The 12,191-nt window shown below is 43.8% G+C and overlaps 1 protein-coding gene across 3 annotated transcripts in view; it reads left to right on the forward strand.

The window, feature by feature from the left end:
- The window catches only part of RPRD2 (regulation of nuclear pre-mRNA domain containing 2), a 93,672-nt gene extending 86,328 nt beyond the window's left edge, over nt 1-7,344 (forward strand). For 2 of the 3 annotated variants that reach the window (XM_036905263.2, XM_036905262.2), the window contains one exon: nt 806-7,344. In XM_036905263.2, coding sequence (XP_036761158.2) covers nt 806-3,570 — 2,765 coding nt within the window. In that variant the 3' untranslated portion in view covers nt 3,571-7,344. The remainder of the gene's footprint in view (nt 1-805) is intronic. The other variant, XM_036905264.2, reaches the window with a different exon arrangement.
- Nucleotides 7,345-12,191: the final 4,847 nt, after the last annotated feature.

Here is a 12,191-nt window from a genome sequence, read left to right on the forward strand (position 1 = left end):
TGTCTATTGTGCGTAGGGTTGAATCTCATCAGTGTTAACCTAGGTAGGTCAGTAATCCTTGGATTTTTCCAAGCTGTAAGGCAGGCATTGTGTGTTTTCTTCTGGAAGGATCAGTGCCCCTGATGGTTCAGCTTTGTAAGTCTTTATGATGTGTGTTTGTGTTTTTATTACTTCTACATTTTACAACCAAAAATGATACCCAAGTGCTCTGTTTCCCCAAAGGTAACACTAGTCTAGCAAGAGGTATTTCTTGAAACAAGTGCCCCTGTCCCAGTCAGTTTCTGCCTTCTGCATATGTTATCTTTCTCCTGGGAATAACATTATATTAGTTTATTAGAGACAGTTGTGGAGATAAGGAAGGAAGGAAGGGTAGAGCAGAATATCTCTTTGCAATTAGAGAAACAGTTCCACAGAACAAACATTTGAAAATACTGGCTTTGAAAGTGTTTTTTTAATAATAATTTTGCCTCCTTTCTTTTCCTGCTTTGTCTTGTTAAACTGTGAATGATTCTGACACTAAAATCTCCCCCATTCTGTTGCCTTTTATTGTGCTATGTTGGACTTGTTTCATGATCATACTAGAAACATTTCAGTGATTTGCTTTCTTCATAAAATTGATAAATATGTCCAGTATTTTCTATGACATTTAGCCAATGCTTGTTTAGTCTGGAATCCGTTTGGCCTCATATTTGAATGTCTGTCTGGTTCCCAGTGGAGTGAATGACAGTGTCTGATCAGCCTACATTGTTCTTACTGAGAGGTGGGAAGTCGTTCTTTTCAACTCCTCTGATCTTTGTTTCTACAGGCCTGTCGTCTTTACTTCAGAGTGTTGCTGGGAACTCAGTTCCAGCCAGTGAAGCTGTACCCCAGAGCACTTCAGCTTCCCCTGCCAACAGCACAGTCTCCAGCATAAAAGGAAGAAATTTGCCCGCCAATACCCAATCCTTTATTCCCAAAAGCTTCAATTATTCTCCTAATTCATCAACTTCTGAAGTCTCTTCAACTTCAGCCAGTAAGGCCTCAATTGGGCAAAGCCCAGGGCTCCCAAGCACTACTTTCAAGCTACCATCCAATTCTATGGGGTTTACAGGTACCCACAGTACTAGCCCTGCTGTCCCACCTCCTGAAGTTGCCATGTGCCAATCTTCAGAGATCTCTAAGCCAAAGCTGGAGTCCGATTCCACCTCCCCAAGCCTGGAAATGAAGATCCACAACTTCTTAAAAGGTAATCCTGGTTTCAGTGGCTTAAACTTAAACATCCCAATCTTGAGCAGTTTGGGATCCAGTGCCCCAGCAGAAAGCCGTCCCTCAGACTTCCAGCGTGGCCCTACTAGCACGTCAATCGACAACACTGACGGAACCCCTGTGCGGGATGAACGGAGTGGGACACCCACCCAAGATGAGATGATGGACAAGCCCACATCCAGCAGTGTAGACACCATGTCCCTGCTTTCTAAGATCATTAGCCCTGGTTCCTCGACACCCAGCAGTACAAGATCACCACCCCCTGGGAGAGAGGAAAGCTACCCCCGGGATCTCTCCACTTCTGTATCTACATATCGACCCTTTGGCCTGGGCAGTGAATCACCCTATAAGCAGCCTTCTGATGTAATGGAGAGACCATCTTCCCTGATGGACTCTTCACAGGAAAAGTTCTATCCAGATACTTCTTTCCAGGAAGATGAGGATTACAGAGATTTTGAGTATTCAGGGCCTCCACCCTCTGCTATGATGAACCTAGAGAAGAAACCAGCCAAGTCTATCTTGAAATCAAGCAAGCTTTCTGATACCACTGAGTACCACCCAATCCTGTCCAGTTATAGCCACAGGGCCCAAGACTTTGGGGTAAAGTCTGCTTTCCCTCCATCTGTAAGGGCCCTCCTGGACTCTAGTGAGAACTGTGACCGTCTCTCATCTTCCCCTGGGCTGTTTGGTGCCTTCAGCATAAGAGGAAATGAACCGGGGTGTGACCGGTCACCATCACCGAGTAAGAATGATTCCTTTTTCACCCCTGACTCCAACCACAATAGCTTGTCTCAGTCTACCAGTGGGCATCTCAGTTTGCCACAGAAATACCCAGACTCTCCTCACCCTGTCCCACATCGTTCCCTTTTCTCTCCGCAGAATACACTTGCCGCTCCCACGGGCCACCCACCCACAACAGGCATGGAGAAAGTCCTGGCCTCCACCATTTCCACCACATCGACGATTGAGTTTAAGAATATGCTTAAAAATGCCTCACGAAAGCCCTCAGATGATAAGCATTTTGGCCAGGCTCCCAGCAAGGGCACTTCAGGTGATGGTGTCAGTCTCTCAAACCTCGCCCAGCCCAGTTTGACGGCCGCTGATCAGCAGCAGCAAGAAGAGCACTACCGCATAGAAACCCGAGTCTCCTCCTCCTGCCTAGACTTGCCTGACAGCACTGAAGAGAAGGGGGCCCCTATAGAGACCTTGGGGTATCACAATGCATCCAATAGGAGGATGTCAGGGGAGCCAATACAGACCGTAGAGTCCATCCGAGTTCCTGGAAAGGGAACTAGAGGACACGGGCGTGAGGCTTCAAGGGTGGGTTGGTTTGATCTGAGCACCTCAGGCAGCTCTTTTGACAATGGCCCCTCAGGCGCCTCTGAGTTGGCATCCCTTGGGGGTGGGGGCAGCGGAGGCCTCACTGGCTTTAAAACAGCACCATACAAGGAACGGGCACCCCAATTTCAGGAAAGTATCGGCAGCTTTCATTCCAACAGTTTCAACTCAACATTTGAGCATCATCTCCCCCCGTCCCCTTTGGAACATGGGACACCCTTCCAGAGAGAGCCAGTGGGGCCATCATCTGCCCCATCTGCCCCTCCTAAGGATCATGGTGGTATCTTCTCTCGAGATGCGCCCACTCATCTACCCTCTGTGGAGCTTTCAAACCCCTTCACAAAGGAGGCGGCCCTGGCCCATGCTGCCCCACCCACTCCTGGGGAGCACAGTGGTGTTCCTTTCCCCACCCCACCCCCTCCACCCCCAGGGGAGCATAGCAGCAGTGGTGGGAATGGTGTCCCTTTTTCTACTCCACCTCCTCCTCCGCCTGCTGTTGACCACTCTGGGGTTGTGCCCTTCCCAGCCCCACCACTGGCAGAGCACGGAGTGGCTGGGGCTGTGGCAGTATTTCCCAAGGACCATAGTTCCCTCCTTCAAGGGACCCTGGCTGAGCATTTTGGAGTGCTCCCAGGACCCAGGGACCACGGGGGCCCCACCCAGCGGGACCTCAATGGCCCTGGCCTTAGCCGTGTTCGCGAGAGCCTGAGCCTGCCCTCCCATTCCCTGGAGCACTTGGGCGCAGTCCATGGAGGTGGAGGGGGGGTAGGCGGCAACGCCTCCAGTGGCCCCACCTTGGGTCCCTCACACAGAGACGCCATCAGCCGGAGTGGTATGATTCTGCGGAATCCCCGGCCTGACTTTCGGCCTAGGGAACCTTTTCTCAGCAGAGACCCGTTCCACAGTTTAAAGAGACCCAGGCCACCTTTTGCTAGGGGCCCTCCGTTCTTTGCACCAAAACGCCCATTCTTTCCTCCCAGGTACTGATGGAAGCCAAGGGCAAGGCATTTTGAACAATCTAGAGAGCATTGGAAGTAGGAGTTTGGTTTATTACTGTTTTTATTTGTTTTTCCTCCTTTGATTTATTCCTATTTTTTTATTATGACAAAGGGCCTCCCTTCCAGTTTAAAAAGTCATATATGCTTACATGTCACTATTCCATCCAGTCCTCCCATTGCACTTACCTACCTTCCTCAAGTTGTATTTTATGAGGGGCAGGGGGCGGCCAAGAAACACAACCAAAGCCACTTCACTTGACTGGGGCATTTGAGGAGTGGGGAGGAAAACAATAATTCTTATTTTACCCCATCTATTGAAGAGTATTACTACATTTGAAATAAAACCCATCATTACAGATATTAACATATGCAATGTTGGGGTGTTATTTTGGGCTTGGCTTATCAAGTAATCAATAGAAGGATTCCTGCTCCCTCTCTCCCCCACTAAGTAACTGCTACAACCACCTTGGCCCCCTACTCTGGGCACCCTATGCCTTGCTGGCAGCCAGTAGATACCAAGGGAGGAGATGTGTGAGACCTTGGGCCTGTCAGTTTCGTTTTAAAGGCATGTTGAAGTTGAGTTCTTTACCTTTCTCCTAAAATCTTAATTAAAAAAATGAATCAGCCTTCTCTTGTAAAGTATTATCAGGCAGTAACTTTGAGAAGATGCAGGCCTCATTCCACCCTAGTAAAACATTTTTCCTCTTTATCCTTGGGATGAAGGAGAAGGAGCTGGATATAATTTCAAGGTTAAAATAAGGAATCGCTGTAATATATAGAGAGACAAGGTAATCATTAATGTGATGTGGTCTGCCCATCCTTCATAAACGAGAGAAGAGGAATGTTTTTGAGGTAGTTGCAGATATTTTGTAGCAAGCTCTTGCTCTCTGCTCTTCTTCCTCAGTTTTCACTTCTGCTTTGACCAGAAAGGCAGTGCGGTTGACAGTTGATACAAAGGTGCAACTGAAATATTATCCCTGTATTTTTAATATAAGAGGTAGACATTTTTACCGTGGCGACTCCCTAATGTAGATGTTACTTGGTGGTGGTTTTCAGTGAAGGTTTAACTACTAGGGAAGGGGAAATATTTGTCTTTATCTTTTCCCTTTGCTCCAGTCCTGTGTTCACTCCTGTTTTTGCTTTTGCAAAGGAGAAGGTTCAGTAACATCTTCCTTTATGCCTCTTCCGATGTGTGTTAGTGACAAGTGGGTATTACTACACATATCTTTATAGAGAAATGGGAGGACCTGATAGGTCCAAATTTACCCCCACTCTACAGATAACAGCCTGTCACATTCAAGGCTCAGGCCTTATTCTCACCTCCCCCTCCCAAGAGGAGACATAAAGAAGGTTTCTGCGCTTAGTCTTTGTACATGAGAAAGAAATGCTTTTCTTCTCCCTGAACTTGTATTTCTACAACTAATACTGAGAAAAAGACAATCACTGCAGTCTGAGTGTCTATATCTTTGTATCTAGGAACACTGAAAAGCAAGCATTGCTTTACTTCTATTTTTATTTAGTGTCTTACCCTAAAGTACCACTGGCTGTTTCCAGCTAGGTGAGTCAATGTGTTGTGTTTTTTAGGGAATCCTAGCAAGTTTAATATTTTCTTCCTAGTGAATATAGAAGTAACTGTAGGAAGTATAGATATTGTTTTGGATTCCTCTAGTGAAATATTAAAGATGGGAGACAGTGGTAAATGTAGTGACAGATGATTTTCTCAGAATAAACTTGCTTTTCAGATAAAGAGCAGCTTAAACCAGGTGTGCATCATAGTTTGGGAGTTTTGATGTAATTTATTCTGTTATTTATTTCAGCTCGCCATGTATTCTGTGGTTGGGATGCTGCAAGTCATTCATCTTCCTGGTCTTAGGCCAGCTGTCCTTTGTTTCCTTGACCTTCTCAAACTTCTCTACCCTGTAGCTCTCCCAACAAAAAACACATGACACCACGCTTTGTGTGTGGGATGGTGTATGTAGTGCAGCAAAGCAGAGACACAATATGGCCATATTGAGTCCTACTAAGACATTGTTTAAGGAAAGGTACAAGAGAGAGTAAGCGTAGGAGTTGGAGGAGAGGGAGGGAAAGTTCTGATTGACTCAAAACTGAAATAGATTATTTTTTTTTCCTTCCAGAAATTAAGTGGGTTATTTTTCATTCTAGAATAAAAGAATGTGAATTCTTTCTGCTGCTCTTGTTTAAGATAAAAGTAGTTTACTTGAAAAGGCTCTCTGACCATTTGATTTTATCAGTAAATGTGGGAATGTCAGGAAAATGGCTTCCCAAATGTTGGGGCAGGGTAATTACCCTCAAAAGCATGATGGCTAGTACATGAAAGGAAGATCTTGTACAATGTAAAGATGGACTTTTTAAGGGATGATTTTTTGTGTGGGTGTGTTGTTTTTTAAGCCACAAAATCCTCTGTGTTTCAGGATAGGAGTGAGGATTTGTACGTGACTGTCAGCTGTTAACTTTAAGGAAATCTGTCTACAGCAGTAAATGAAGACAACGATGTATATATGTGATATAGTGAAACAAATTCTGGGATTCGTAACATGAAACAAAGGGGTTTTATTCTTTCTGTGTCTGTGATTTAAAACTCCGTGCCCATGCTCTGACTTTTGTATTCCAACCTGAGTTTAAAGAGGCAATAAAAAAATTTTTTTAAAGAAAGTATAACATAGTGTGTCTTGGCAAGGACATGATTCATATGAAAGCAGAATATGTGAAGTTGTTACTGAGGTCCTTGGTGCTCACTGTAAAATCACAGACAGAGAATTGGTGGGGGTCATGAACACACTGGTACCACTTAAAATTCAGAAATAGAGTCCTTAAGTATTTTCTAAGATTCAATGAGTTAAGATGAGAGCTCTCTCCCAGCTCCCATCTGCCCTCCAAAAAGTTGAAAGTAAGTAGAATTTGGTTTGATTCCAGGGAGGGTAAAATGATCAGAGAGTAGGGCTTCTATCCTTTCTGATCCTAGGAATACAATGTTTGTGATACATGGTACAGCAAACACATCTAGGTAATGTGAGTATGCTATACTTCCTAATTGCAGAATATTCACTGTCAATCCTCAAGTTACCAGTTCATGCAGAATTAAGCTTCAGCTGTTACTGTTTTGAAGCCGCTGTAACTTACTGCTTTTCCCCTTTTTTCATACCCCCCCCTTTTGAATGGGTGGGGGTGCCTGTTCAAACTAAAATTAGATATGTTGGATTGACATTCTCATGTGTTCAGTGTGGAAAAAAAAGGAAGTTCATGCTTTAGAGACAACAACAATGAAATCCTTTTGAAATGTGTGTTAATATCATTTAATAAAATACCTAGTTCTAAAGGTTTGACATTTTTCTTTGAGGTTTGGGGCTTTGACCAAGGGCCCCTGTCTTCTCTGGTGAGTGCAAATAGAAGGGAACTTCTACAGGAGCCAAAACTGCTGCCTTGTGGAGCAGATCTGTGCTTGGAAAACTGAATTTCCTCCGGCAAAGATGCTACATGACTGTCCAGGGCTGAAGGTGAAACCAGCTACAGGATACAGAAAAAAAAGCCTGAAGATAAGCTTTTATTGGCTTTTGGTCTCTGAGTGGGGGAAGTCGGTGTCTGCACATTTCTGAGGCATGCAGATGACCACAGACCGCCCTCTCATCCCTGCCTTGTGGTCACTCGCACTTGCCTCTCTTCCAGCCATTCCTTTTTCTTTTTTTTAAATCTTTGTCTCCAGTATTGTTTTTGTTTTCCAGTTTAATAAAATACGGTTTCCTTTGTTGTGTGTTTGACTTTTCCCCTCACATTGATCTTGTCCAGTTGTCCCCTTTGACTTATGCACTCAGTGTCACTGAAGGCAGTCTGAGCCCTTAAGATCTTCATGCCATGTTTTCTGTTTCATCATTTGTGTAATTCAGTTTTAGAAAGGGATGATGGGTGGGGTAAGATCAAGATGTTCAGGAGTGGTTGGTAATGAACTGGGATATACTGTGAATAATTGTATTTGTCTTCAATAGTACAGTTTTGAGTTAAGCATTTTTAAAGCAAGCATAGAAGAGGGGTAGGGGTCCTTCTGGCCAATTCTTTGCCTACATCTACCCTTCTTGCTGCATACTGGTAGTCTGTCATGCAGAAGCTACACTTAACCCTCCTCTCTTGCCCCATCCCTTTTTCATCACCCAGTGAGGCTTAATAAATGGAATGTCAGCTTTAAGGGGGTAAAGAGAGTGTCACCACATCTATACTAGCCCTAGGTTACTGGCAGGGTAGAAGTCTCTAAATAGCAGCCTTGATTACATGAAGCTACATGTGTCATGAGATACTTCAGAAATAGCAGTGGCCTAGGAACACACCCAGCAGGTAGGGTGTCCACTGAACTGGGTCCTTCTGGAATCTGGCACACACCTATTCTTTCTTGTCTCTTGGGACCCTGGCTTGCCCTCCTAATTCCTTTTTCCACCCTCAAGGGAGCAACAGATTTTAGATTTGCTTGTTGGACTCTGGGCATGTTAAAAATGCTCACCTTCCTTTCCCTAAATTGCTTTATTTAAGCCAGTCTTGTATGGGAGGAATGAGTTACCCTCTCCTGTATGTAGACAGTAACACACCATCCAAATGGGTTTTGGGGTATTGGGGCGTTTCTCATACTTGTTTATGAGTGTATAGGCAAGTCTAGTCAGCTATTGTTCATTATTGCTGAGTAATAACTCATTGAAGCTGCATAGACAAAGCTAGAGAGGGACACCCTTATTAGGTGAGATATCAGCTCTTAAGTAAACATCCTGTTTTACCCCCATGTAGAAATAAAGAGAAGCACATATGCTTTAAAGGAAAAGAACAAGTGAAATGCAAAACTCACATTTTGTGGCTAACTGTTGGGGTAGGGAAGGAGAAACATTGTATGCTTGGTCACAAGTTTGAGGGAAAGGAGAGGAGAAGGCTGAGATCCATTTAGAAATTGGTTTTACGGTTCCATTATTTTACTTCTATCCTTTTCCTGTGTTCTAACTGGGAAGAGTTGAAATTGAGAACCCAGATGTGGGTGGAAGGGCTAGTGAGCAGCACCAACAGAACAAAAATACAGGCTGCAGCTTTGTGTGTTTGGCTCGAAAGGGTGTTGGCTAAACCAGTCCATCCTGGATCTTTTGGGGTTCATAGCAAATTAGATGTTTCAGCAACTTAACTTCCTTCATCCTCATTGTATTCCCTTGTTTTTGAGAATTGCTCAAGTCCTTTACTGCATAATTTGTGGGAAAGAGATAAAAAGACTAGAAACTTGCTACATTCTTTGGGGGGGGTATTTCAGTTGGAATGGGTAGAAAGGAGTTGGGCAGCAGCCAGTTCCTTCTGTTACCCCTTGCCTGGCTAGGAATTCTTTGCACTTACATGAGAACCACTTAAGGTCCCATATCTTCTAGGTAGCCAGTCACTGGTGAGAGCATGGAGTTTAGTAAAGGATTTGAAATCCTAATCGGTAGTGGGCTTAGTAGTATGATGCCATCTGTAAATGTATCGGACTTTTCACAGTACTTAGCTCTTTGTTTTGTACTTAAGAATTGATCCTAATATGACGCATCCCAGCACTGACTCCTGTGTCTGGGAGACTTCCTGTATTTTTCCCTTGGCCTTGACCTGACAAATCAGGGTTTAAAAGGCAGGGGTAGAAGTGACTTTCTGTCTTTCTCTAATACAGTTTCAAGAGGTCTTGGCTGAGGGAACTCTTAGTAGGGATTTATAGTGAGCCCAAGGCTTTGTTTTCAAAGCAAAGTTCTACTTACCTATGCCCTGATAGGAAGCATCCACCTCTTTATTTACTCAGCAAATTTGACTAGACTTCATCTCCCCTTGTGGCATCTTAAAGCAAAGTTCAGGTAAAAGCTTGGCCCCATCCTAAATCTTTATTACTAAGGAAATTTGAAAAAAACCTAACTACCCACACCACCTACTGTACCCTTTAGCCACTTGGCTAGTTCTCGGGGCCTCAAAAACATTTGGTGATAATGACATAACTTTTAGATAGTTTACCTTAAATTTCTTCTTTACCTCCAATATCTTTTCTACCTCTGATGCAGAGTTTTCCTTCTAAAAGCTAAGATAGATTTAGAGGTTTGTGTTGATCCTGATGACAATGGAAAATGTACTTTCAATGGAGAACATTCTTACATATAGTTTAGGATTATTAAAAAAACAAACCAACTCCTTAACCAACATTTTGGCTGACTAAGGATGTCTGTTCTAAAGGTGGAGTGAAGCTGAGAATTTCCCCAAATTTAGGATTTTGGGGAAATCCTGCTGAGGATTCCCTTTTCCCTAGACTTCTGTGAAATCTGGTATTCATAACCACTTGTTTTTCCTTAACTTTAGTCTGGTGGAGAAAATCTGTTAAGACATTTCTTGGCATTTTATTGGACCCCTCTCTCCACCCTTTTATTAAAGGCCTCTTTGGCCCCAAAGGCTCCATGTAGTGTACCCTGGAGAGAAGAAGGGAGCTGGGCTACTAAACATGCACTATGACTTCCAGTCCCCGAGAGGCAGTATGGCACGGCATAACACTGGCTGGGGATTCAGATTGACAGGAGCTTGACTTCTCTGAGGGTCATTTTCCATTTTAGAGGGAACAGGAGGAGCTAGTATTTGTCAGGGTTGTTCTCGGAATGGGGCAGCGAAGGCATAGCGCTTGGCATGTAGTCAAGTGTTCAGTGATATTCTGGGTGGCAGGTAAGAGCAGTTTTAAGAGGTTAACGGGTTAAAATTCCCTGAGGCTGACATACTAGTCGTAAATGAGAAGTTGTAAAAGAACCAGTGATTAATGAATTGGCCTTAGCTAGCTTGCTGTTCCTTGCTGGCTGCTTGCCTGACAGAGGGGGAGGAATGGAATAACTTGACATTCTTCCTTCCTCCACTGTAACAGTTACTTAGGTGATAATGTAGTAGGTGATATGCACCCCCTGAGTACTCGGTTTGGGGTACTGAGTACTCAGTACAGAATAAGCATTTAGTAAACATTTTGAGGGATGAGTGCAGGAAGCTGCCCTAACAGGGTAGCCTACTTATTCCACCATCCCTCTACTATCCTAACAAAAGAGGACAAGGTAGAATGATTAAAGAATCTGTGTGTCAGTATACGTATTTCTTGTAGTTTTAAGTCAGTACAGTGATTGGTACATTCTTAATTCAATACTTACTTATTAAGCAACTGCCATTTTGTTACCTGCAATATAATGCTCACCCTCTATTTTGTTGCAGAGACATGGGGAAAATTCTTGTTGTCACACTTTCTGAATGCCATTTAAAAATTCTCACTACCTTCTCTTCAACCCCACCACGAGTTATCTTCCTCTACCACAGTCTTGTCTATTTCTGTTTGTATTGCAGGGTGTCTTAACATACCAAGACATGGAGCCAAGACTCAGAGTGGTGCCTGTGACTCAGGTCAACTGCTGCCTTTCCCAGAAAGAACCGCTGGCCTCTGGAAATCTAATAGATTAAACAGCTTTCTCTGACAGCTCTTCCTCCACAGTTCTTGATTCCATCACCATTGGAAACTTGAGAACCAACTCTAACCATCCCCAACCCCAGGTGAGGGGACTAAGGGGAGTTACTGAAAAATGTCACACCTGCCCCCAAGTCCATTTCCCCTCATATTTTACTGTAAATCTGATAGTGTTTCAATTTTTACTGTGTAAAATAAATATACCTAGTCATGTGTCCTAGGTATTTTCAGGGAGAGAGAAGAGAAGGGATAAAAGAAATTGAGAACTAGGATGGGAATGAGGCAAAAGTTTTGTGTAGGAAGCAGAGAGCTAAGATTGTAGGGTCAGGTGCCTCTTTCTGAAGTGACGGGGGCATATATTGGGAGGAAACTCGATTACCAGAGAAAGCATGGTGTAGTAGAAGAGTACAAGACCTGGATTCAGGATCAAGCATCAGCACTATTGTTTGATCTTAAGTCACTTAACCCTCTCTCGCCTTAAATTCCTCATCTGTAAGATGAAGAGGTCTCTAAGGCCCCTCTTAAGTACCATTAGAAATAAGGGACTTCAAGAAGTGCTCTCTGCAGAGTCTTTGCTCCAGCCCCAAAGCTGTTCTATTCATCTATTCTAAGAGCTTGTCGATTTTGTTGCTCATTACCCTACACCACGCAATAAATCAGATTATTTACATGAAACTAACCTCAACCTCAAGTGATACTGTTGTTATTCTCATTTTATAGATGAGAAAATTAAATCTTAGACCAAAATTAATCTACCCAAAATTACATAGTGAATGGCAAATCAGGATTTACACTAAGTCAGTCTGGCTTCAGTCTGTGCTTTTACCTGTTTTCTACAAACAGCAAAGACTAGGTAATAGAAAATCTAAGGTTAAAAGGAAATGACTAAGTGCCTTTTTCGGTCTGTTTTTCTCCACTCCCACTCTCACGCTCCGGAGTTTTCCTACCCCTGTCCTTAAACTGCAGGACATCTTGCTGCTGCTTTTGGGCTGCACCTGCAGGTCGAGGGAATGCCGGGGTGTGTAACAGTTTAGGTCTTCCGGTCAACCGGAACCTCCTACACCGCTGCTTGTGCTGTGTGGAGTGTACCTCTTCCGAGTTCCTGGAAGTGGTCCCAGATTAGAGTGGCAGCT

This window comes from Manis pentadactyla, chromosome 4 (genome assembly GCF_030020395.1).
Source record: "Manis pentadactyla isolate mManPen7 chromosome 4, mManPen7.hap1, whole genome shotgun sequence".
Taxonomy (NCBI): Eukaryota; Metazoa; Chordata; class Mammalia; order Pholidota; family Manidae; genus Manis; species Manis pentadactyla.